Source organism: Phalacrocorax aristotelis, chromosome 3 (assembly GCF_949628215.1).
Source record: "Phalacrocorax aristotelis chromosome 3, bGulAri2.1, whole genome shotgun sequence".
NCBI lineage: Eukaryota > Metazoa > Chordata > Aves > Suliformes > Phalacrocoracidae > Phalacrocorax > Phalacrocorax aristotelis.
In genome coordinates this window covers 78,886,594-78,913,695 of record NC_134278.1, presented here as the reverse complement: position 1 = coordinate 78,913,695, position 27,102 = coordinate 78,886,594, and the positions used below count along the sequence as shown (strand labels likewise).

Below are 27,102 nucleotides of genomic sequence, written 5' to 3'. Positions count from 1 at the left end.
CCATGCTTATGCTTACTTCCACTGATTCTGCTGGGTTTAATTCTCACAAAAATATCTATGTCAGAATATTTTACAAAATGTTGATTTAATTCCTCCCCTCATTATTCTTTGCCCTTAATTGGGGGGGGGGGGAGGGGAGGGAGCAGGCAGGAAGCGAAGGGAAAAGGAAAATAAAGAGATGTGGAAAGAGAGAGAACAACTGTTTCAGTATGAGCTTTTGTACACAAAAAAAAGGAGTTACATTTGAAGGCATTCGTTTCAGTGCACAGGAGAGATGACGTTTTAAAATAACTTTATTTTTGATCCTCTTTCAAAATGATGATTTAACATCGTCAGAAATGAAATAAGAAACTTAACCAGCATATTTAGTTTTAAAAGCATTTAATGACATAGCATATATTTAACAGATAGGGTAAAAGTCTAGAGGTATAGTTCGATACAACTGAAAGCCAGTTCCAGTACTACTCTTGACTACAGGCCCAGTCACTGAAAGTTCATTCCTATTAAATGTAATTTTTGATTGTGCAGTAAGATGAAAATTTTTCATTACAATAGTTACAGTGACAGAGAAATGCACACTATGTATCAAATAGCAAGGTAATGTAGCAAAATTATAACACACAGTGCTGCAGCTGACAAGCAAGTAACCATTTGAGTAACATTACTTTTCCAGTAAATGCTTCAGTTCCACTTTTACACTTATCAATGATTTTAAAGGGTTTATTATACATCTAGTCTTATTATACTTTGTACTAGAATTATCTGAAACATACAATATAATGTATTTCAGCAAAGAAAAAAAATTTGAAATTACAGATTATTTAAAACTGTATCAGCCTGCTAATCCGTCTTGTACACCAACATTCTCATCTGTCGTACTCGATGCAGAAAAGCTTCAGGTTGTGTTCATAACCAATGCCAGGATAGAAATGGTTCGCCTGTAAGTTAATGCATACCTGCACTCTGTTACAGCAAAGATAATACACTATCATTTTTTATAGATGTTAGAACTGTAATGGGAGGCTCTACTAGTCAAGACTCAGCATAACAACCTTAAATGGAAGTGAACGTTTTTGAAAATTTGTACATTGGGTTTTGATGTGCACAGTAGATTCGAAAGCACCGCTGCCTTGCATACCAATAGCACTAGGAGTGGGTTATTTTCCAAGACAGCCTCACAAAATTGAGGAACAGTTTAAATATTAAGATCTAATCTACATTAACTTCATTAAAAAAAAAAAAACCAACAACAAAACAAACAAAAAAAAAACCCAAACAAACCCCCAAAACCTGGTCCTCCCCCTCCTACGGAAGCTGCCCAATGCACCTCATACAATTGTAACTTTAGATTCTTTTTGTTGGCTTTTTATTTTAAAATGCTTTATAAATAAAAAAATGTCAATCACATTGAGGAACATGAGGCACAGAGAGTAACGTATTGGTTCTGAGCTCGCATGCTGGAATTCCACTGGAACGGTCAGAGAAGTGCAGTGTGTGGAGATGGAGTTCACTTCTTTTTACCAAAAAGGCTGAATCTTTTCTCTTTGTCTTTCTCTTTGTCTTTCTCCCGCTTGCCAGGGCTGGACTCGCTGGTTATTGTGACGCTGGCAGGCAGGGTCTGGGCACGGCTGGAGGCTGGAGTGCTCTGGGTGGTCGGGGACACTTCGATTTTATCAGAAGAGATAGCTGATGTGATGGCCTGAATCCACGTGTTCATCTCCTCCTTCAAGAAGCCCCAAAGGCAGAAAGCTGTTACAATCCGTGCGTCACACGCCCTCTCTAATTCACTCAACATTGTGGGAGGGGAATGGACAGAAGTGGGAAATGGAAGGAAACACGGTCCTAACTCATCACCTGGCACTCCTCTGGTTACACACCTGCAGGAGACGTCTACTAGAAGCTGCATCTGAAAAGCCCTGCTTTGTGCCAGTGGGAGCTTCTGAATCTACACATTACGCACACATATGCGCCACACTGCAGACCAGGAAAACTAAATGCGCCCCTGAGCTCTCAGCAGCTATTTTTCTCCTGTTGTACATACAACAGCACAGATACCACGCATCAGTAATATACAATAAGGAAAACAAACTTACATCGTCTTTGGCTTGGAAGAGGTATTCGTTGCCATCCGTCAATCTGTAAGGAAAACAACCACCACAAATTTAGCTTAGTAGTAGTCACACAGCTTCCACTCCTGCTTGATTAGCTATAGTACATAATCAGACTGAGACATATGGGACTGCACGGGACAGTCAGAACATCTATATGTGCACAAATACACCCCAACAACTCATGGTTCAGTATCTTGTAACCGTCACGCAGAGGCAGCCACACACACTGTACATTCTGGTCTCTAGACGCGCTTATGATAGCAGACGTGTTCCAGTACGCCAGGACGCACTGCGGAGCCTGCCATCCTCAGTGGCTGGTGATTGCTGTTTCAGTTTTTGCTCTTTCAGGCAGATCTTTCCTCTTTCGCAAAGGACAGTACAAAAGTTTACTCAAGACTTGAAAAAGAACCAAAGTCATAGGCAACACGCAGAGTTTTCATGGCTTTTGTAGAAACCTAGCAAAATGCTGCAGCTGCTCTGCTGTCGTAACTACTGTGGTGGTGACTCAAGATACTATATGCTGTGTATTATTCATGAGTAGCTCCCTGAAGTAGCGCTGAAGGCCAGAGTCTTCCTTCTGTTTTATTTCTGTGCTGATTTTACTCAGATGATTTAACTGGGATACATTTAACAATGTAGGTGATGTTACACATTAATTAAAAAAACAGACTGAACAACATCAGACCAGGCATCTGAACAAGCAGGAGGCAGGGTCAGTGGGAGCTGTGGTGCAGGCTTCCTGTTCTTTCCCCACAAAAAGGAAGCATTTTAAAATCTCTTTATGAAATGAAATTAAGTATTAAACAGTAAAATAACAGCAAAGACAGACACTAGGAAGAATTATGTCTTGCTTTCTTCTTTAAAAAATTAAGAAAAATATTTCGAGTGTACTCTCCATAGATCACAGCTAGACCCTCCTATGAGGGATCTGCCCGCACAGGTGATCTGTAGAGACCTCGACCTCTCAGGTGTTCCACAACACACCCCTTCTCAGCTTGGAGGGATAGATTTGACACAACAAGGTGGTGAACTCTCTGGTGACTCTCCCAATGAGAATGAGTAAGGAAAATTTGTTACATGCGTTACCTGAGAGCCCTGATGCAGGTGACAGGGTACTGTGAAAAGAAGGGCAATTGATTTTTCTGCCTAACTTTGTATTTGACACAGCATATCCTTCCATTGTCAATTGACTTTTAAAGTTGTGTAGAGGATTAATCACATAGCTGCAGGCCTGTCTTCCAGAAAGGTAAATTTCCCTAAATATTTACTACATATTTCTCTATATATTTGCTGTAAAGCAAATTTCACTGGATATAGATTCTGTCATCTTTAGAGGATTCTTGTATCAATATAAAATTAAAGAAAAAAAACAGTCCTGTTTTGGACCACACAAACTGATCAGTTCATGAGTCTCCTTTGACAGGCTCACCTAGCAGCTGCGCAATAACAAAATATTTGTCCACTGTTGGCACTAGAAGATTGATCAGTAAAACAGAAACACAATTTTGGAAGGAAAAGCCTTGTGTTTTTTTTAACCTTTGAAGAGCAAGTACTTCACATACTTCAAAACAAAATGGTCTGTAACTACATGCTCTAGACCTGAAAATGCGATAGATGTCTTCAGGAGTCTCCTAAATCCATAAAAAAATTAAACAAGAGGCTTGATTTTGAAAACAGCAGAACCATAAACATTCAGCTCTTTTCAGTTAATTCCAGAGGGAGCAGCTGAAAAGCGCCCAGCATTTTTAAATGCAGGCTCCTAACTTTAGGCAGACACGTCTAGTCTCGTCCCAGGTGTAAATAAAGCACAGCGCACAGATTATTTTGATACTGTTTTGTGCTTTCTACCTTTAATAAATACCCCATGTTCTGGCATTGGGAAGAGCTTGTTCAGGAAAGTAAATACTGCAGTTAATAATTATGACCAGCTCCTGGGCTGGATCTTCCCATTAATTTGCACAGTGAATATACCCACCACAACTTAAACTAATAGCAAGATGCTTCAGCAGGTTTACCTTAGCTTGAACACATGCTTTTTCTTTTTGTAATCGACCGCTATTTCACAGACTGCTTCTTTCAAGCTGACAGGAATCTCATTGTGGTAGGGGATGCCAGAAGCAGCAGCTTTTGAGTCCTTGTAGAAGCCCATCTCTTGGTTGTTTATGACACAGTACACGTTATGCCATGATCTTTAAGACATGGAAAACAACAGAAGTGTTTATAAATTGAAAGCTCTTACTTGCCGAACTGAAGAAACCAAACACAATTAATTCTATAAGATAATGGAGACTAGTTCAGTCTGAGGATGTGAATACAGCATACACTGTCTTGTTAACTGCAGACAGCAAATCGTCTCATAAAACCATGGCTTCAAGACAAAAGTACCGACTTTGAGGCAAAGGGAATAGATTTCCAGAGCCCTCTCTGATAGCACATAAGCATATCCTAACAGTGGGAGGTTGGTTTGGCAGACTAGGCAGTTTGCATACTCAGGGGAGAAACTGATTGACCTTTTCATGACTATGCTTTGTTGTAGAAGGAGTTCTCATTGTGCTGCAAACTATCGAATGGACTGCATGTGAAATCCTTGACTGTTACAAGTACTCTTAGTGGCATCATCCTCCTCAATCACTAATACAGCTATAAAAATTAACGATTACTAGAAATAAGAGTCCCTAGATATTGGTATTGGTGGCTGTCACTGCCTCAGAGTAGTTCTCTAGTGCGAACTCCTCTAGCTGAACAAAAACCATGGTAGTGCTGTTCTCAACTGTGATCTGCACTCAGCTCTGCTGAGTACTTCAGCTCCTACCAAATCCCATAGATGTTGGTGTAGCTCACCACTTGCTACTCAACGTTTTCCTTGTCAGCCAAGTCATAAATCTGGTTTCAGGAGCTCTCCCAAGTCATGAAGGACCCCACTCTGCTTTTCCAGCCCAGACAGAAATCTCATAAGTTTTGCCTGTTTGAGAACCGCAGGATCAGGTCCTTAGAAATGGAATCAACTAAGGCACACAAAATCATCTTCACCCGCTTTTCTCTGCTGAACAGATTACAGAGTAGGTGGAAAGTGCTAATGTGCAAACAGAAAATGTCAGAAGAATATGGACATTTCTTTGCTCACACCTACGTGTTTTTCTTTTCTTGTAGTAATGTACAACTTGAGAGATCTGGAATCCAATCCCACTGCTGCCACCAATTCATCATGTGAAGTGGGAAAGTCACGGTATCTTTATGCCTCAGTTTTCCACCTTCCAAATATGGCTAACACTGCATTTCCTACCGTATACCTTTAGATTGCAACTTCATCAAAAAACCCTGTCCAACCATGCATACGCAGCTCCTACAACAAGAGGAGCATAAGCCTGAAGGGTCTTTGGGAGCTGTGGGAAGACAACAGCAGCCAGGATAACGTTTACTGTCTTGCATCTTGGTGTGTTTGGATACAATCATCTGCATTAAGCAATGGGTACTTTACCTGCTCGAGGCTTTCTTGCTGTGTGTCTCCCATTCATGCTTGCGATGCAAGAAGCCCTCCATCTGAGCTGAAGGAATCTCTTGTGTTTTGGCTGGTAGGGTAGCAGCAGTCTGGGCCTGAATGGCAGTCTTGGCTTTGCGGTCTGCCGTTGGAGAAGGAACAGGACTAGACTCTTTTGAACTTGTCCTCTGTTCCGCAGCTCCATTGACCATTTCGTTGGTTTCTGCAGTTTCTGCCACCTAGGAACAGTGGAAAAAAAGTTCAGCTAGACGTCTTGCAACACTGAGGTATCCTGCAGTTAACGTGTTTCCCTGCACAATGTGGCTGTGTATAAACTTTGCCTGGAGATTGACACAGGCCAATAAGATCTTTCTCACGCTCCATGGAGACACAGAAGGCCAAGGAAATTAGAAGGTATGAATGGATTAGTACTCATTTTATAGATAGAGAGACGGGAAAATAAGAGCAGCTAAACATCAGTGTGAATTTTACTGTGCTTTGCTCTGCCGGTCAATTTGTGTTCTTTTATATATTGTTATTCCTAAAATGAGAGCATTCAATTCTGTTGCTAAGTACTCAAATGTTTGGAACAGTAACAATCACACTTTCTGCAAACCTAGGGGAACAGTAGAAGTTATACACATCAGCCACCTTAAATACATCTTTGGCATTACTAGGGTATTAGAAGTCTATAAAAGATATTAACTAGGAGTCAGCAGAATAGTATGTCAAAATTGCCCAGGAGCATTTACAAAATTCTGTGCAATTCATTTGTTTCTGTAAAAGCTCCTTTCCCGCTTTCCCCATTCCCCTAGTGACACAACAAAATCAAAACATGCAGAAATTAGAAAGATTACACCATGCATTTCATCTCCACCATCCCAGTTAGGATATTGGATCTTAAAGACAAGGGAAATGAGGTCACGTGTCAATTTATCAAGGTCTTTTTCAGACTTTCGTTATTAGGTGGATTGGATTTTTGTTAAAGGAACTGAAAACCACCACAGTCACACAACATCACACAGCTATTTACCCCCAAACAAAGACAGAACCAAGGCCTTGCCCATCACTTGCTTTGTTGATCGCGTTGCCTGTCGCACTGTGATCGAGATAGCCTAGAGAGCAGCCGTGTTTCCAGCAGCTCTGACTGGTCAAGCTGGCGACGTCTTCAGGAGCCATTCATCCAAAAATCATTTAAATTGGAATCCTAATGGCTATAAGCTTTTGAAATGCAGCTTGGTCCCAGTTTATTTTTTTTTCTTGTACCATTACTTTGACATGTAGAGCCATTGGTAGCAGCTCGAGAGTTACACAACCAGTGTGTATTGTTGTTATTATTATTAGCAAGTTACTAAAGCTTAGTGCTGCTAATGCTCTAGTGGATTACAAACATTCTGGACTGTTTTTATGCAGACAAGCAGGTATTTGTGAATGGCACAATAATTAGACATTCCCACTTCTGCACATGGCCTGGACAATTCAAAAGCAGCCGAATTATTATGCAACAAACTAAATTTTGCCACTGTTTTCTAGAACTTCTTATACCTGCCAAGTACACATTATTGTACCTCACACCTTTATACCTCATTTATTGACCTAGGAAGATCTAAGTGTCAGCTTGCTACGTGGGAAGGATTGGTTAACTGCCTTTAAGCAATCTACATCTCCAGAGTACAGACACTACACCACTGAAACAGGGAAAGAATCACAGCTCACATTCCACTTCAGTCATGTCTATTTTGTTCTATCCCTAATGAGATGTAGCCTTACAGCCTAGTTTATAAAAGGAAACATCCACCCTGCACTGTTACCCGGTGGAAGTAAAAATCAATTACACCGCTCCTTCACAATTAGGATAAATCTAAGCCATCAAACCTCACTATTTGTATCCAAATCTCAAAATATAACAAAAATATTGGATTAAAGGGAGAAGAGGGTAAATAAATAGTTGAGGCTGAAGATTACGCAGACACTGCCAGTACAGCTACTAAAACACAGGTGGTGAAAGAGCCAACCAGTGGTTCACCAGCGAAAGCTCAATTAATCAATCATCACCAGTGCTGACAACCAATGGGCAATGGATCGCGTTCAAGAAAAAGGACAGCCCTTTGCAAATCTTTTTGACCAGTGACAGTTACTGAACTTCAAACTCTTTGCTCTTCAGCTGGCTGGATCCCTGTCTGAGATATACGAAGCCTTTGTGACCAGCAATAAGGAATTACACAGACCACAGTAACTTATCTCAACAACTTACACAAACTACCTGTAACCTAAACCAATGCTCAAAGTAGCATGTTTTCTGTAGCGAAACTGGCAAGATAGGACAATATTACTGATTTGGGGGTACCTATAACCACTAATCTGAAGTAAAACAGACCAGTTTCAAAACAGCAACCATTGCACAGCTACTTAACGTGTTTTTGTGGGAAATACCATGTAACTCAGTGCTGCAATCTGCAATCCTGTGTGTTTAAAAGACAACTGCCAACTATAATCACACCATCAGACCTGTACCTTCTACTTAAAATTCTGCTGATTGTAAAAGGGCTATGAAAAGCTTTTCTGATGCTCTTTCAGGTTTTATTTCCTTTTCATGTGTTATCTACAATTAACAGAAAACAAGCAAAATAAATCTGAATCATAAACAGCTATGCGAAGAATGTGTCATGAAAATAGAGAAAAAACAGGAGCTGAACAAACTTTAATGGAAACATGCATCGGGCATGCAGAGACAACGCAACGGAGGACAAACTAATAGCAAACTGTACTGTTACAACAAAACAGTTATCACATACATGAATGCGGTTTTCTTAATTGTGACTGAGGTTAGTTGCAAGTGCTTTAGTGGCTAAAGACTACTCTTGAGATATTTAAATCAGGACTATAACATGCAAAAGGACAGCTGGTGACAACGACTGGAGACATCCCTTTGATTTTCATCGCGCTTGAAGCAACATTATATTCAGTTCATCAACTTAAGTCTCTGCACTGCAACTTAAATGATTTGCCTTTTTCAGATGCAAATAGATGACAGTCTATATATTGTTCTGGCATAAGTACCATGTTAATGTTTTAAGCCAGTGCCACAGGCTATAATAAATAAGTAATATCTTACACTTCTAGTGCATAAAACAATGACCTTAATCGATGACTTCATTTTCCTTCATCATAAAAGCGTAATTTTTATACATAAATGTACTAATACAAGTAAAAAAGTGTATCTATATAAGTTACTTTTACATACTACTTTTTAGCCAGAATACATCTGAAGGCTTCCCATATGGTGGGGTCTGAAGCTACAGCTATACTGCTCTAACTATCATACTCTTACAGGCACAGAGAGCCAACACTGGCATAGGTAAGTCACCAGGTATTCTGCAAAAATTTATATGGAATTTTTAAAAGCATTAAGAAGCTATATGTTGTTATCCTGACAAAAGGAAAAAAAAAAACCAACAAACATGCATCATGAAGTGGAAAGACAAGTTACAGCAAAAGTACAATGACTGAAGCACAGCCTTGCAATCATCTTTCTCACTTTACGAGCTCAGCCAATACAGAACAATTCAGCTGTGCTGCTCAGCTAGCGGTCAGAAGTCTACATTCAGATCAACAGCAGCATATTTCGCTCCTCAAATCAGAAATACAGCTGGGTACATCTGATATATTGCAACACAAGATTCAGGGAACTGCGCTAAAAAGCTCTTATGAAAGACTGAAGTGCAGATGGCAAAGATTAACATAGAAATGCATTATGTATCATAAAATAAAAAAAAAGCAAACAGGTGACATGAAAGGCTGTGGTAACCAACAAGATGATGATGATGATCTGGGATGTACTTGCAGGCCACCTCACGTTCCTTGCCACAACTATATATAAGTTCATAAACATTAGAATATACAACAGACAGCTCACTTCATCACTTAATATTAAGGATGAACCAAAAGGCTTTATTTGAAGAAAGAAAAAGGTAGAACTGCTTAGTATCCTAGAGCATTGACAAAGCCTGTGTGCAGACCTGAAAGTAACTGGGATGGGCTATTTGAAAGATAAACTTATGCTGAAAGGCATTTCCTCCCACAGTCCCAGACTGGGACCTGCATTTCCTTTTCAGTACTGGTTAAGAGCTCTAATATGCACTGATCCAAGCCTGCCAGGAGCCTTTCCTGCACTTAATATGACCTCAGAGAGTGAGGTTCAAAAACATAAGAAAGAGAAATGCCATTTTTCTCACTACTCAAAGCATTAATTGAAGCAAGTAGGCTTTGCAGGAACGTAATGGAGAGATAAGCCAGTTTTTAACTGCTGTATTGCTTTAACTCTCTCTCTCTCTCTATATATATATGTACACACACACACACACATTCACTGGTATTTTTATGGCTGCACATTAAGATTGTTGGCATGCATCCTGACTCCACCGGGACATCCCCTATCAAGAAGGAATGAATAAGGCATGGACCATTCAATCTGGGATCTTAGACCAATGTATGCTATTTAGTTTTTGAAGAAAAAGCATCACAACCTCTCCATAAGGGTCTGCACCCTACTCTCATTTATATTACTGTCTCTCCAGGGTTGGTAAGTGGAATTGCTGTGGTGTAAATTGGACAGGACCAAGGCAAAACGGGGCTCCAAAATAGCTATTGAGGAAGATCACAACTCTTCATAGGAGGACTAAATACCAAGATAAATCTAGATAAGAGTTTTTAATGTTTTATTTCACGTTTATTTTTATCTGCGGTCAATGAGTCCATTCTGCATGGAATGTTATACAACTAACCTTAAGGCTTTTATTTGTCGAGAGTTACAGCCCTCCCACCCTCCCACCCCCCCCAGCCTTTACTGCCGAGCTCACTTGCATGTATTATCCTTGGCCTTGTAAATAACTCGCTTGCTAATGCAGCTGATTTAATAATGTTGCCGTGCTGAAACCTGTTAGTATAACTCGATGCGTCATACCTGTCAGTTTCTAGTTCTCTTCTTCATTATGATGTAATCTCATTAAATCTCAATTACTCATATAAAGGACGATTTAGCTGGAAAATCTTAATACTATTAGCGACATGAAAAACTCACAGTAAATAACATGAAATAAATGTGTCACCTTAAAGCAACTGAGTGTCAGTGGGGAGATTCAAATAAACAAGGATTAAAGTGAAGCAAATATATGTCCAAGGGGCTGCTAATTAAATAAAAGTCAACTGATGGGAAGGAAGAGAAAAGCAGCAGGGAAATCTGAAGCCAAAAGATTAAACCAGTACCAGTAAACCATACTGAAAAACGGTGTCTTTTGCTGCAAGTGATTCTGTAAGTCACAGTCCAGACCACGATCGGTCATTGGCTGTCCGTCTGCTAATAAAGTTTTTGTAGTTTTGGTAGGTTTGGGAGCGGTAACTAACCCGTGGAGATTCCTGGTCTGATGGCAAACCATTTTGGGAAACCTGCTCTCCTTTTGTCCCATCCCTATTGGGAGAGAGGAAAAAGAAAAGAAATTGTATTAAGGTCTTGAAAGTCACCCATCTTTTTCAGAAAAAAAAAAGACATTTTCCTACTGAATATTGCACACCTCAAATTCAAGCAAGTTCTTAAAATCCTCAGGTCCAACTGAGTAAATCCAACATTATGTGAGATCAAAACAGGCTTTTCTGACATTTATCTTACAAATAAGTCTACTACTAACACATAAGTAATTTTGTAAATGTTAATGTTCCATGGATGTGGCTTGAAATCTATCTGTAACTGATGCTCGTTAAAGAAGAAAGGCAAGATTGTTCAGAACTTTTAATTCATAACACAGGGGTGTAAAAGCAGCATTCCTACTTTAGGGCCAGGTACACCTCAGCAGTTGTAACACTGTGTCATGATGAAGAATTCATCTTAGCAGTGAATTCAGATGCCTGGGAAAGGTCTTGTCCCCGTAAACTACATCCACCAAGTCTTCTAAAAAGGGTCACATTACAAAATCATGCAACCTCCAGACTCTCCCTTTACAATGCATCTTCAGCCTAAGAATTCTGCCTGAAGAAATGGTGTAGAGTAGGCAGTTCAGCTTCCTGCACCCTGGGCTTACCATTGCTGCTGGGAGTCTGCATCCTCCGCAACCTTGGGGCTTGGCTCTGGAGTGGGCGGCTGCCTCTTCCTCTCCTCTTCCTCCTGTTGCCGACGTACTTCCAGCAGTTCCAACTGAGAAATGAAACATTTTTGTGCATTTAAGTGCACTGCACATTTCTCAGGGGCTTTTCTAAAAACTAAAAATAACTCTGTACGTTTTTCTGAAGCGTTACTGAAATTAAGGTTTATTGAAATAAAATTTGAAGGCATCAGTCTTTAAAAGTATTGATCATGCAAATTTTGTTGCACTGAATTTGTCAGTAAAGGCATACAGTACCAGGCCCCTTAACAACAAATGGAGTGCCTGGGCAGCAGCTCACCACTGTCCATGTTTCTTTTCTAATTCATTCTGTTAGAACAAAAACCAGACTAACAAGAAAGCAGCCCAAGCTATTAAAACGTTGAAAAGCGACATCCTCTTGTCTGCTTGCCATACACAGAAATAGTTTTCCACATCCAAACCCCTGAAACGAACAACCTCAATAAGATGAGCCTGATTTCTGAAGATGCTGAGGAACTCCAATTCATTTTGTCCGCAGCTGTGATGCTCAGTGTGTGTGGAAAATCAAGCCGCTTCAATTTTAGTGTCTAAAGTAAAATTGTTCTTCAAAGATGGTAACACGCTCTCCAAGCATTACTGACATTGCAGCTGTGCTCAAAAAAAAGTTGTGTTTTTTTGGGGCTTATTATGTTCTTCTAGGGGACAATGTAGCCTTGTACTGGAGCAGTCAAAACACACCAAATGTTTTTGTTGAACCCCCTTCCCCATCACTCTCTCCTCACACTATTATCTTTAACTAAAAATAATGCCAAGGATTTGGGTCTGGGTCGTCTTCACTCGGAATCCCCCCTCCCTTTTAGCGGTACAACCAGTATGGCAATGGGCTGAAGCAAACTGCTCAGCTCTTGAATTTGCTTCTGAGTCATCGTTCCGGGGCCTGAGACAGCTCTTGTGGACCACTAAGGTCATTTATCACTTAAAGCTTTCCTTGCGGGTTGTTGAGCTTAAATGAACCTGAGAGGGTTTCAATATTGTTGGGAACATGAAACTTCAGGCCCTGGGTGATTGGCCTATGTTGATCAATAAACAATAAACAGATCAAATGGAGATTAAGTTGGTGATGCTGGGAATTACTCCAAACCATCAGACGGCACCAAACTGAAGGGGAATGGCCAAAAGAGGCTGTTCTCGCCTATAGCACTCACCGTGGTCAGCCTTTCCAGTGCTGCAAATCTCTCATCCCAAGTAGCTGCAGATTTTTCAAATGCTTCATGCCGCTTAATTAATTTTTCCACTTCATCAACACTTTGACCTATTTCACGACTGGATAGGTAGGGCTCCTGTCCCAGCAGCCAGGCCTCAGCTACACTTGCATCTCTTGAAAACTGGTGTACCTCCAAAACTGAGCAAAGAAAGTACAGAAATCAGCGCCACTAATGTCAAAAAGAGCATCATGAAGTCATCAGGCAGCTTCTTAATTTTCTTAAAAATAGCTTGGGAAAAAACGTAAATGTATTTAGCTAAGTAGCCTCCTTAATTAATCTCACTGAAATTAATCATTTAAAAGACACAAGTTTGTCCTGCTGGTTTTGATTTAAGGAAAAATAAAAGTTAAGGCCCACCTTCACTTCTTCTACAGACTATTTCATTTTGCAATTTCAGAGTTTCTTTTTTGCTCTAATCTGCTGTAACCTACTAACTTCAGAGGAGAAAGTCTGTTATCTGCTGGTTTTCTTTCTCAGGCTGCCCTGTCTACAGAACAGCTACAGCCTACAGTCTAGCTCCCTTCTGCAAGCAGTACTTCTGTACTTTATGCTTGTCTATAGTGCTACAGTTCCAGGTTTCCTTCCTTCTGTCTTCCAGCTGAAAAAAAGCTTCCACAGCTTTTCTGAATGGAACCAAGCAATTTTGACAAATAATATGCTGCAGACATCCAAGCTGAGGTACAATCGCTGATGGTACTGTATTACTTAAAGCCTGCTGAGGCTCAGAAACAACAAAAAAAGTACACAGAGCAGCCCAGAACCCTACAAAATGATTATACGGCACTATACTTTTTGAGATCCTGGTCAACTGTCTGCTGCAAAGGCTTCAGTCCATACAGGAGATCTGGATCACCTTGTTAAAAGTATTAGAACGGGGTTGTTGTTGCTGGTGTAAAACCTGCAAAATGCTGCAATGTTTAAAAATATACCTTCTGTCACTGAACTGCTCATCAACATTCTAGCCTCTCAGATAACACAGGCATGTTACATGCATAAGGTAGCAGGGCTTTATTTCTCCCTATTTTTTAACAGTGCATCCTTTGTAGAAACACAGTTGGAATGCGACACCTGCAAATATGGTAGATCTGTTTTACCTAGCTCCAAATTTGATCATACGGAATAACACCTTTGGTGCAGGTTTCTTGGTTTCAAATTATCAGTTATTTTCACAGTCAACAGGTGTGAATCTTACAGTTACTACAGTACAAACACACTTTCAAGCACTGTTAAGGAGATTAAGGTTTTTTCAATGCTCAGAAAGACATGGTGAAGAGAGAGTAAGATATGGCCCTGCCCAAAAGAAATCCAAGGATGTCCTTACTCAGTCTCAGCCACTCCCATCTGTCTTCCCATTTGTCAATCATTTCTTTTCTCTTTTCTGTCAGCTGCAGCAGCTTTTCCTTGATCTGGATTGAAAAGGAGAATGCAGGGCTGTTACATAAGCACCAGGCTCACCCCACCACACTGCGTAAGCCGTGACCACCAGCAAAAGGCACTGGCATTTACAGACAGCATACACTGTGCTAGACTGTCAGAAAGTGACTTAAACATGAATGCAACAGCTGTTTTCCTCCTTGAAATATAAATATGACATTTGTATTAAAATATCACCTTTGCATAAGCATACAGTATCTGTTAAAACTACAGCACTGAGATTATTTGATAAAAAGAGTATAATGGACACATAAATCTAAATAGTGCAACCATGTATTATATCTGCTGCCCTTGTTCTAGCAAATAATGCAAAATGTGCTGCCTGTGACTATTACAAAAAGCCTGCAGCTACCTGCGCTAACACTGACATGCCCACGTAAGCTCTGTGTTATTCTCAGGGTGAATACTGGCTAGCAAAAACTCCCAGTTCCTGAGCAGATGTTTCTCTCAGGATACTCTGGAGCTCTCATGTGTAATGCAGAAAATATCACCTCCTTGAGTGGGCATTGTCTTATGTTTGGCTATCCTCTCTCCACCAAAGGAGGCTGGAAGAAATGCAGATTAAGCCTCTATCCTCTGGCCTAGAGAAATCAGAAAATAAATCAAGGCCTTAAGAAGTTAGATATATTTTCCTCTTAATATTCCCTGGATTTACTCCCTGTGAGATGAATATTTTCCTGCTCCTTCCCCTAGCAGGCTGCTTCATAGCACTCCAGTTCCCCTGTACAAAATTCAGCCTTCTCACACAGTTATCTCTACTCTTGCTTGATGAAGTCGCCTTTCCAAACACAGCCATCCCAGAGTGCTCTCTCTGCAGAGCTGAATGCAACAGCTTCTTTGCATTTCCTGGACTGAAAATGATACTTTAAATTTAGGTGCCATCTCTGCTACCCAACATGAATTCACAGAGTTAAATCACACACTAATTTCACAAAAACAAATAAGTGGAACAGTCCCTGAAGTAATGCATGTCATTATAAATACGCAGCTTGTTAATCTGTAGATTAACACAATGCACGTTTTTCCAGATGAAACAAAACCTATAGGCCAGCTGCCCCGCAGTTGTTGCACATTCAGGAAGTGCAGTACCTCCTCTGATGCGTAGTGTTTTCTTGCCAGAAGAGATTTGCCAAGCTCAATGCAGGTGGTAAAGCTGTCATTTCGGGCATCGATTTCTGCTTTGATACCCTGGTGATTGTTCATTAGTAGTTCAACAGACGAAACATCCCTAAAATGATGAATCCATGGTTTAGAAACATGTATTCCGGGTTTAACACCTGTTACATTTTCGAACAAGTAAACTAACCCAGAACTGTACAACAGAAATATGAATTCCTAGATGGCTTTTGTAGTTCAGGAAGCAAGAATGCTAGCAGCCTTTCCTTAGGAATGGCACCACTCTGGTCTCAATAAGAAATCAAATAAACGTGTGGGACTTAATCTCTTTGAACATGCTTTTACATTGCAGTTACTTCAGTAGCCCCCAGCCTCCACTGGGCAGCAATACACAAAAGCAAGCTGCTACACTACCATGAGACTTTGACAGCCTCTCTGAATCTGAATTTCTGGCTCAGTGATACAGAGTCTTTTCCTCAACTAACTGCAGCCTTTTCTTCTGATTGAGAAGAGATGCTTCACATTACCTTGGCTTTTCTTGGGCTTCTATCTGTCGGATAACGTCTTCCATCCAAAGCATGAGATCACGAACCATGCTGAAGAAACGGAATTTGTCTCCTGTATCTACCAGTCTAACCCTGCGGCCCTCGCAGGCATCCAGCAGCGACTTCCATGCTTCCAGCACCTCGTTTTCCCTCTTCTGGATGTCATCAGCTTTGTCTCCAGCATAGGCAGCCTGAAGGCGTGCAGCATCCTCCTGCAGCTGTCTCACCTGGCGTGTTTTTGTAAGACAGAAACGCATCAGTGTTTGGATGCTTTTGAGTCACAAATATGGGGAAATTTTAGCTGCTGTTGATTATTTGAATGGCTTTCTAAAGTCACCGCAAATACATTTGGTCTGTTGATACTGGAAAGGTTTGTTCTGTTATTAAGTCCGTATACCCCTCTCAGAATATTTCTTAGAGAACACTGTTGGCTCAAGGGGCCCCCAAAATAACAAAGATTTGCCACCGCGCCTAAACCTCCTGTAAAACTGGGGGCCAATACAAAGTGACTGTTAAACATCAGGGCAACCAAGGACCATTTTTATCATCAAATTTTCAATGCAACTCAGGAACTCCTGTATCAAAACCACACTCTGACAGAGAATGATTTTTTCATACTATCAGAGTATGAAAAATGTATTTTACTGACAGAGAGATTTTTTTAAAAAAATTTAAATATTGACTTCATACAGAAGAAAATTTGGAAATTCAAAGATTTTTCTACTATCAGAAATCTCTTTTCCTTTCAAACACTGTCTTGGGACATCAGTGCTATTTCTTGACTGTTTCACATATTTTTCAAACCAGGAATCATTCTATTAGTTCTTTTCAAATAATTTTCTCTTTTTTTTTTTAGAAAAAAAAGTTTGAACATCAAATTAAACAGTGTTCTAGCTACAGGCACAGAGATCAGGCACTGTCATAATGATCCATCTTGGTGCTCTAGCTGTTTCACCCAAAAACTATCCTAAGTGCTTTTACCACAGCTCTGCGCTAGGATTACATATTCCTTCACTTAGGCCTTGATTATAATTACCTTATCGAGAGACTGGGATTTGTGTTTTGTGAATGTCTCCCATTTTATGTATAAAATCTAGAGCTTCTGAAAGCAAAACACTTGGAAAAAATCAAATGGTTGCCATATCCCCTTTATTCTAGTGTAAACAACTATGTAAATTGCAATACAATAAAGAATTGGCAGGCAGCTTGGCCATAAAAGCTATCTTTTCCGGCCTACTGGGATAAATGCAGTCAGTTCCTCCATTCCTTAAGCAACTTGTTCTCTTCCAAAATTCTCATTCTGACAGCTGAACATTGTTTTTTGTTTAGAATCCCTCGTGTGCTGTATAAACGGCTGCTGCCTTCTATTTAACACACCTTGGCTTCAAAAGATTTGGAATTAGATCAAGTTTGGCTGCTTTTAAAAATCTTAGCCTGGACTATATACTTTGATTCTCTTCAGACTGCTGTTAGGAAGCAGCATAAAAAGCAATATTTAAGTCAGAATGCCCAGATTCGTAACCAAGTCAGAAAGCCCCCATGTAGGTCTACAGACCTCCTTTGCCTCTTGGAAAAAGTGCCTAGTAGAAGAGGGTTTGGCTGGGGCTTTCTGGTGTTTTGTTTTGTTGTGCTTTTTTTTAAACAACCAACCAACCAGGCTTACACACCCCTTCATATTTGCCCCTGTCCTCCAGGTATCCTTTGGAATATCAATTTTGCACAGGAGAGAATAGTTGTGTCTTGCATTCACCAAGGTGAACATGGCATAAGGAGCAGGCAAATCTAAGGTGGCTTCCAGCACAATTAATATAACACCCAAGAATAATGTTAAGGCCAGAAATACCTGAAACCTGTATTTCATATTCCCTCTGGTATATTAAAAGTTCTTTACAGATTTAGTATCTGTTCAGTGCCTTTCAGGAATTGGCTAAAGAGACAATACGTTAAGTCAAATGAACCTTTTTTTCTTCAAACGTAAGCTATTTTCCAACCCTGTCAGTCACACGGTGTACTGCTGGTGCTGCTGCTTGAGGTAATCAGAGAAAGGTCCTCTGAGGAGTTGAAGTGTGTTACCCTCATGCCTCTCCATCCACCCTCTGTTCCTACGCACAGAGCAGGCTGAGACTGTCAGGAGACATGACAGCTTTTTGCTTTACTTTATATCAACACAGAAGCTCTCTTCCTTTATGATTTTTTCTTCAATCAATGACAGGAAATGGAATAACATTCAACAATTACCTACATATTCAGAAATCTGTGTACTTACGGATTTCTATTTTAGATAAACTAATTATCCTAATGCAATAACAGAGAAGCAGAAAGGCAGATAAGAAAATGATGCAGTGAAGTTATTCCCACAGGAATACACTTGGAAAGCAGCTAGCAGCACTCTGCCTACCAGCCATGGAGGGGCTGAGAGCAGCAGCAGAACTCTGCAGCTCAGGTTCCTAGACCCACAGACAGCACCGTTCGCTTGCTACACACCTGGGTGCCGAGCGCCTGGATATCATGCTCGAATGTTGTGTGCATTCTCTGTAGTGTTTCCACTGTGTTTTGGTCTCTACCAAGCTCTTCAGGCAGTTTCTTATGTTTGTCTTGAATACGTCCTAAGATCTCCTTGGCATCATGGTAAAATTTGTGCAGTTCATAAGAGGCTGCTAGAATTTGTGTTCTCGTGTCAATGAGCTCCAGGAGATCAGCCCAGGCCTCATTGAGTCCATCCTTCCACTCTGCAATTGTTGCAGCATCTGAATGTCCAGAGTTGATCAGTTCATCTGCCATGTGGTTAACAGTATCAACGCGCTCCTGTCCAATGTTTCCAGTGTCTCGGGCAAATTCTCTGAATCGCTCCTGTAGCATCTGAAATGCAGAGAAAAAGACTCATGCAGCGCTGTAATTCCAAACTGATCCGAGCAAACCAAGCAGGCCAGCCACCCATTTATTTTAACCATCTACTGTGTGCAGCATCCAGAAAAGGAAGGTCAACCTCCAGCCACGTCCAAAGAACTTACTGTTACATGTTCGTAATCCTGTCCCAGCTCGTGGGATCCTGCCACCACCTCCCTTTCAGCAATCCATTGCTCCAGGTCATCCACCTCACGGTTAAGCTGGAACAGCCTGTGTCTCTCATCCAGCTTGCCCCGTCTCTCTTCAGCTAGATCCTTCAGGCCTGCGTACAGCTTATCCACTTTGGACTGGCGCATGCTGATACGTTCACTGAAAAAAACAGAGAGCTCTGAGTCCTCACCGTCTTTTACAAATAATAAAAGTAAATGGAAAAGAACCTACAAGGAATAAAAAAATCACTCTTGGGCAATTTAATCCACAGAACGGATGTCTGCTGCATGCACAAATTTGACTCACACACACCGGACCAATCCTCTGCTGGCACACTTGACTGCACCTGCTGGAAAACTCCTCTACCCTGTACATATAACCCCCCTGGCTTTAGAGGGTGAAGCTGGGAACCAAGCTCTTCATTTGTTTGACCACAGATCTCACCAGTCTTCTCCCAAAATTACAGGCAAGACCTGAGCAGCTAAGGCAAGCAGCATTTCTTTTTCATTTAAATTCTGCTTCAAAGTTCAGAAGTATTCATGGGTTTCCTAATCCCTGAAGCTCAGCGTCACCAAAAGTGATTAACATTTCTACTTGCCGTATCTTTTGCCTATATTTTGTCTGAGCCATATAGTCCTGTCAAATTGCCTTCCCTCTGCCTTGTGAAGTTGATTATGTTATTCCAGCACTCAGCCAGCTCAGCCAGGAAATCCACTCTCATCTGAAATTACCATGACCACAAGAGAGTGCTTTTGAGTTAAATAACAATCTTCCACCAGAGGCAAAAAGCATCTTTCCTAAGATAGTCGTATCTTCCTATCTGTGAAGGCAGAGCAGTTAAATACATCAGCCTTGTAGTGAAATCAGCCTCACAGTCAAAGCCAATGGAGAATTCTGTTTGCTTAGCTGCAGCTCTTAGAGCAAAACAGTTCTTAAGCTTCCTGAATTCTCCAACAGAGAAAGCCATTTATGAAAGTTGAGATAAATTTACCAAAACCAAGATGTTGATGTGCCCATGTTCAAAGCACCACCAGATCCCAGTCTCTGATGCTACTGGAATCTCAAAGAGAGGAGGCAGATCTTGGGGAGCACTGCCCTATGGACAGAAGGATAAATGACTATGACCCTATGTGCTAGACGTAAAAATTGGCTGTAAGAGTGAATATGGACCCGTGTCTCTCAGGATTGCTGTACCTCCCTGAGGTTCAGCAGTGCTGGCAGACCCTACACCACTAGCCTGTGTAAAGGATACAACAGACATTTACTGAAGGCATCCAGTACTATCCAGAGATCAGCAGCTGCACAGACTGACCCTGTTCAGGACCCTGCCTCTGGCCAAATCAGGGTGGTCCAACATGCATCCTGGACTGAGTGAAGCTGAACTCCTCTTCCTCGGTACACTCTTCTGAGCTACTTACTCCCTGCTGTAGACTTTGTGTGTCGGAACGACCCAGTGAAGTGCCTGAACTACTGAAAGAATACATAATCCAATTAAAAATGGCAGTTAATACCTTTCTGGGTGATTATCTGCCACCAAAGTTCTGCTGGTCTTTGAAAGCTGGTGTACAGTTTCAGCATAGTCTTCTACAGCTTGTTCCAGAATCTGGTGTTTCTTCAGCATGGACACAGCACTCTGTTCATCCTGTAATGGTGACAGAAAATGCCTGTGAGGTCCCCCACTCCAGAGGAAGACACCGCACAGCAAGGTCAACTTGATGTGTGAGCCAAAAGTGGTAGCCAGAATATAATGAACTGCTCCCAAGTACAGCTTGAAGACAAGTTGTTCTGACAATGGTATATTAATAGTTGAGTTCATGGCAAATGGTACCCACAGAAAACAAAATAACAAATGAAGGGGTGGATGCAACAACCCCTCTGGGATGCAGAAAAAATTACATCACTTGTGCACTAAGCATGTTGAATTTTCTCTTCTATGAAGCTCTTTGTGTGTTTACACAGCACTGGTGATTATGCAGGGCTCAGAAAATGGAACAGTTTTAGGCACGTCACTTGTCAGGCTTTTCAACAACAGCCTGGGTCAAAGAAAAGAAATCCTATGGAGCCCATGCCAAAGGATTCTCCACCAAAGTGCCTGGAGAAATTCCAATCAAAACTTTCTATGCATTGTTATGATTAAGAAAACAAGCCCCAACTCTCAGTGTTAACTGGTATTGTCAATAAGCCTTCTCATGAAAATATTTTTGTGATGTACTATTCACATTAATATTCCTTTTTATTTGCATTGCTTAGATCTAAGAAAAGGAAACAAATCCTTTTTAAGTGGAGACTGAACACCCATGGAATGCGTTATACTGACACAAAGCTGAGTTTTATTTTACCAGGGCAATGAATGCAGCATATTTATGTAAATAGCAAATAAGATACAGCACTCTAATACCTCCTTGAAAAACAGAAATTCACCTACTCTTTGGTATGGTCTGATGCTGTTCTGATTTCCCTTCACTGGGAGTAAAACCTGACTACTGGCATCAGCTGAGTGACCATCAGGCCTATTTCACAGATCAGTGCATTGTGCTGTTCCCAGTGATTCAAAACTACTATCAAACCTGACCTAACTAGACTGTATTGGTAACTCTGACTTTACAGCAAAGGCAGGCACACAGTTGTCACCCACAGTCTGAGGATGCTTCACTGACTCAGTACAGCAAGGCCTATCCTCACACTATCAGAGGTGTCATAATGGATAGAAGAGATGATCACTTGAGGTTTCACAAGGGAATTAAATTTGTTTCCGTTACCATTACATTAGCGACATATTAGATTATGTCACCTGCCCCCCTCTAGCCAAGCAATTAAAACCAAACTAGTGTCACTGTGGGGCTGCTCACCTTGGCTTTCTCTTCTGACATCATGTAGAGCTCCTGCTCACTCATCCAGGCCTCAGCCTCAGCAGCATCAAAGTAATACTGCTGTGCTCTGTGAGACTCCTCTAGGCGCTTGTGGCGTTTCTCTGTCTCCTCAATTAGGAGGTTCCACAGCTGCTGCAAGTCTGCAAGTCTCTGCTGAATTGCTTCAGCATTAGGGCTGCTCTCTGTGATAATGTTTTGACTCCTCTCAAAAATATCATCGATACGAGGCTGATGTCCCTGGATTTCTTTCTGAAGAGTCTACATGGGAGAAAAGCGGACTGATGAGCCACTGCACCAAACAAAAAAGAAATATCAGTCATGATCTTTATTCTGGAGGGGCAGCAAAACACATGCCATCAGCTCCTGTGGACAAACTGGGGCCACTGTGCCCTCCCCTGAACATGGTCTCACCGCCCGCTCCCATAGCACGTCACCACTGAAGCACCTGTTGTTTTACCCCAAGCCTTTCCTTTCTGAGTTAGTCAGCACTAAGGAGAAACAACAGGTATGGAGCTCTAACAGCACCTACTTACCTGATTTTTCTTTATTAGTAGCTGCACAGTCTGGAGGTTGTGTCCATGATCAGTAGACGTAGCTATAGGCATCCTCTCTCCGACCCACAACTGAAAGAGAAGAGGAGCACGTATGATTTCAACCAACCCCAGGTACTATATGGGCAGCGGACAGAAGCTGGTGCACACAAGATGCAAAAAACAGCATTACACAAACACACTACTGAGAGACATGATCAAAAAGGTTTCTTCCTGTGATAGCTCTGCAATAGGTGTGACATCTTCCTATTGTCTGGGGAACAGGATTTCTTTTATACTCACAATTTCATCTTCCACATCCCGGTTGAACTGGTGGATCTCTTTGGAGGCCAGCAGGTTTGCCTTTCTTTCATTCAATGGTTCCAACAACTCCAGAAATTTCTTTTCTACAGTAAGGCGTTTGCCATCTACTTCATCTGTACTCTTCCCTTCTTGACTTAAAGCCCTTGCCTGGCTTTGCAGCTCCTCTATCTCCTTCTTACGAACATCCATTTGATTCTCTAGCATCTAAAGAGAAACATAGCAAAAAACTCCTGAAAACTGGGGTAAAAGGAGTTGATACAACTAGGGTATGTCAACAGCTTCATAAGAGGGAAGAACAGATGCTGGTCAGTAAGGATTTACCACATTAATAATTACTGTAGGATTCATATTGCAAGGAACAAGGCTAAAATTCAGATTCACAACTGCAGCCACCTGCTGATACCCCTCAGTTATGCCTGCTTGGGCAAATGGTGAATTTGGCCAACAACACAGCTGAATCTCTTCTATCCGTCACCCACAAGTTGCCCTGAACAACTCTGAAGCACAGCTAATTGCACACAAGGGCTTCATTGCTTCCTGCTGTCCTTACAGCAGGGAATCAGGGACCGACCAGCTTCGGACAAGTTTGAATCACAGGCAGGCAGCTGTGTACAGAGAGGGAGTGACTGATGACTGGAGGACTAGAGCAGGAGACAGAACAGAGATATTAGTGTGGGGAAGGAAGGCTGTATAAGGTAGAAATTGTATCAAGAAATTTACAGCTGGTTTGTTTCTGGGTGTGTTTCTGGTTCTTCTTAAAGATACATGAAACAACAGGAAGAAAGAAAAGCAAGTAAATTCCTTTCTAAACTGAAAGGATCCCCCATCTGTTCCTTTGAGTGCAGATACCTGCTGTCTGCCCACGCTGCAACCTGCGCTCCATTTACCTGCTGCTTCTTCAACAGGATGTTGACACTGGTGAGATCTTTTCCATAGTCATCCGACTGAATTTGACTCTCCAAACCATTCAGCCACTTATCCAAATCAGCACAGCTCTGGGTAAAAAGCTCCGCCTTGTTTGCATCAAAGAGACGCTGAGCCTTGGTCTGCGTAGTGGATTCAAGCTCTTCCCACATTTGATGGAGACCTGTCAGCTTTTCTTTCACTACAGCTTCAGTCTCTGGTTTCTCTGCAATGAGCTGCATTCCCTCCTGCAAAGCAAAGAGCAACAAAATGGTACCTCCCTGGAGCACTCACAGACCGTTAGTAAAATTATTTTGATTAGGAGGCACTCAGGATTCCTCATCTGCTGGCAGCATCAACTGTGCATTTTCTATCTCCAATTATCCAGTGACTCCTTCCAGAACATCAGCTCCCAGCTCCATCTGTTGCCAGGAAGAGGATTTCTTGGCAATGGAAAGGTCAAGCAACACCCTCTTTCTCCTCCCCACTACACATGTTCCTTTGTGGGAGCTCCTGGGGACACTGCTCACAGATGGGAGCGCAGCAAGCTGCCCCATGCCGCCTGTGTGACGCAGAGGAGGGAGCTGCAGCGGAACAAGCTGTGCATCCAGCTTCTGTGGGCCATTTCACTGGGAGAACAATGAAGACCCAGGGTAACACTGGGAGAGGGAGCTTACGGCACCAGAACTGAGCTGTTGTGTCGATGGGTTATAGCAATTACCATGGGTCTAAGCTAGCACCAGAGAGGAACAATCCTCCTTGGGAAGCAGGAGCCCTGCACCTAGCACCAGCACAGCACTTGGACTTAAGGTATCTTTTTGCCTCTACAAAGATTGCATTACTTTGGAAATATTTTCTTTACTTCTAATTATACTTCTACCTCTGCACTTAGGTGGTGCTGGCAAGGAGCAAAACCTTTTCAGATGTGAACACTACTCACAATCCATCACTACTCATTTAATAGCTGTGACCATTGGTAGCATTAATACAGTGATTGTCAGCTGTGTCTCGATACACAACTTTGGTACTTTGCTGCAATCTGATTTTTCAGAGGCAAAGGGTGAGGATGTATTAGCACGGCTGAAGAAGTACTTCCGCTACTAAGAGCAGCCTTCTAATTACACCATTAAAGGGTACTGCTATCTGCAGATCACAGAAAAGCCTCTAATGGGACACAGAGTGCCGAAGGAAATGAGCAATTAAGCTAACTTACACTGAACAGAAACCCACTGTCAGAGCTAAAGACGAGACCTCCTTCATGTTCCAGAGCTGCACATGAGAAACAGGGTGAAAAAAGTACAGCTCATCATGGCATATTAAAGCCTTCAAAGTAACTTGATACAGACCTGTGAATCTTAATTAATCACAAAACTGGCTGTACTTTACTTCATGCACTAATTTTGCACTGGGAAAGGCAGCCTGATTATAGCCCTGAATGAATGAAAACCAGCATGGCAGCATGGGAGTCTAAATTCAGTTATTTGCCTACATTCAGTTTTTTCCCAGGAAGTACTTCTATTTTATTAGCTCAAATCACAACATTTTCCCCTTCTACCCTTTGGGTATATAACTAGGTTATGCCTCCCTCCCTCCTAACGGATAAGAAAGACTAGTCAAAATTAAATCGGCAACTTAGCCAATGACTAGTCTGTGAGAATGTCTTGGATTAAAAAACATTTAACATTAATGGGGATTAAAATGGGTTAGACGGAGTCACAATGCAATAGATACTTATTCTACAGAAGTGAGATCTCCTTTTGCCTTAGCTGGAGAGATGATTCAAGAACCAGTTCTGCAGAGGAACAGATCCCATCTCTGTGCATAACCATCTTTGACAAAGATGGTTTGGACGTTCTTTAGTTACCTTTTCAATCTTCTCCAGCCATTCTTTGTTGGATGCAAGTTCTGCCATAAATGCCTGATGCTTCAGCCATTTGCTGTGCAGGTTCCTTGCCTCGTCATAGGACATATCCTGGGCTGTAAGCATCTTTTCATTGATCCAAAGTGAAAGCTGAAAAGGAAAACACACAGGTGTTTGTAAAAACATCTGTAGTGTGAAATAATCTGAAGTATCAAAATGCCTCCAGACGAAGGATAAAGAGATGCCTCTACAGAAGAGCTGCCTGAGATTCGGAGACTGCTTTTATTCAGGGTTCAGACAAGGATCCACCTCTAACAGTTAAATTTAAACATCCATCTCCAATATATAAATAACCCATGACTCAAGCAGAAAGGAATCAACTCCGTGATGAGCAAGGTCAACCACACAGGTCTCATCCAGTTCAACAACTAGAGAAAGAGGGACACGTGTCCCACGTATTGGTCACAGTGTGTTTTCATACTGCTTTTCCCTTGCAACGTTACTTAATGTGCTACTCAAGACTGGGACTTGAATGTCATCACCACACCCCTGTGGAGCCCTACAGACCTCCCGAGGACATTGCAGAAGTACACGCTCATGAAGTGGCATGCAAAAAGGAGTCTCCAGAATTAAATAGAGCCCCAAGGTAAATTTTTCTGGGAAACACTGAATGACAAATTCAGTGTACCAAAAATCTTTAAGAATAGAGATGGTTTTGTAACCATTGATTCACACTGCCTTTGTACCTTTTCCCCATAGCCTTTTCTCTACATAGGTTCACATAAATAAATCTGTTTATTTTTCCAAGCTCCAGCAGGGTTTTGGTACTCAAGATTTTCCTTTTCCCATTATGTAAAATCCAAGACTGATTTTGTTCTGATTTTCTGCAAATACAAAGGCACTGAGAACAATTTCCAGATCAACACTAGAGAAAAAGCAATACTTCAAAAGATAGCTTATTTGTCAAGGGCAAATAGAATGTGAAAATGATCACAGCAGCCAACATCAAATTTCCTCCTAGGGTGAGTCTGGCTGCTTTATCTATCCCTTAGGTGTGGATAAAAACCGCGTTCACAGGAATGTTTATAGAATTTGAAAAAGATTCATTTTCTGTATATTTAGAGTCACCTACCCAACCGGAAAATGTCAAAACAAATCTAAGCTTTGTTTCTAGAATGCCACTTCAGCGACGCACACCGTCCTGCCGAGGAAGCACCCTGACAAGAAGAATAACAGAGCGCAGGCGAGACTCACCAGTTCTCCACTATGTACTCAGGATACAGGGCAACAAATTCCATTTAGCATTCACATGCCTTTTAAAAATTGTCCCTTAAAGGCACTGTTAAGTTCCACCGAAAGGGAAAACTTATTGGAACAATCAAAGAAACTCCTCTCTGATCTTGCTATCAAGTCTAAAGAGAAAAATGCTCACACTAATGAAGACCTCTGTAGGCAGCAAAGCTTACAGTTATAACGGGCTACTGTGCTACTT

The 27,102-nt window shown here is 41.5% G+C and overlaps 1 protein-coding gene across 4 annotated transcripts in view; it reads right to left on the bottom strand.

Moving 5' to 3' along the window:
* Positions 1 to 364: 364 nt before the first annotated feature.
* Positions 365 to 27,102, bottom strand: part of SPTBN1 (spectrin beta, non-erythrocytic 1) — a 137,737-nt gene continuing 110,999 nt past the window's right edge. For all 4 annotated transcript variants that reach the window (XM_075088103.1, XM_075088102.1, XM_075088101.1 and 1 more), the window contains 18 exons: positions 25,614 to 25,760; positions 23,734 to 23,997; positions 22,826 to 23,050; positions 22,526 to 22,615; positions 21,972 to 22,250; positions 20,634 to 20,764; positions 19,077 to 19,281; positions 18,550 to 18,924; positions 16,048 to 16,292; positions 15,494 to 15,632; positions 14,292 to 14,376; positions 12,911 to 13,107; positions 11,664 to 11,776; positions 10,993 to 11,056; positions 5,590 to 5,828; positions 4,127 to 4,300; positions 2,094 to 2,136; positions 365 to 1,723 (listed from right to left, as the gene is read on the bottom strand). In XM_075088103.1, the coding sequence (XP_074944204.1) occupies positions 1,508 to 1,723; positions 2,094 to 2,136; positions 4,127 to 4,300; positions 5,590 to 5,828; positions 10,993 to 11,056; positions 11,664 to 11,776; positions 12,911 to 13,107; positions 14,292 to 14,376; positions 15,494 to 15,632; positions 16,048 to 16,292; positions 18,550 to 18,924; positions 19,077 to 19,281; positions 20,634 to 20,764; positions 21,972 to 22,250; positions 22,526 to 22,615; positions 22,826 to 23,050; positions 23,734 to 23,997; positions 25,614 to 25,760 (3,231 nt within the window). In that variant the 3' untranslated portion in view covers positions 365 to 1,507. The remainder of the gene's footprint in view (positions 1,724 to 2,093; positions 2,137 to 4,126; positions 4,301 to 5,589; positions 5,829 to 10,992; positions 11,057 to 11,663; positions 11,777 to 12,910; positions 13,108 to 14,291; positions 14,377 to 15,493; positions 15,633 to 16,047; positions 16,293 to 18,549; positions 18,925 to 19,076; positions 19,282 to 20,633; positions 20,765 to 21,971; positions 22,251 to 22,525; positions 22,616 to 22,825; positions 23,051 to 23,733; positions 23,998 to 25,613; positions 25,761 to 27,102) is intronic.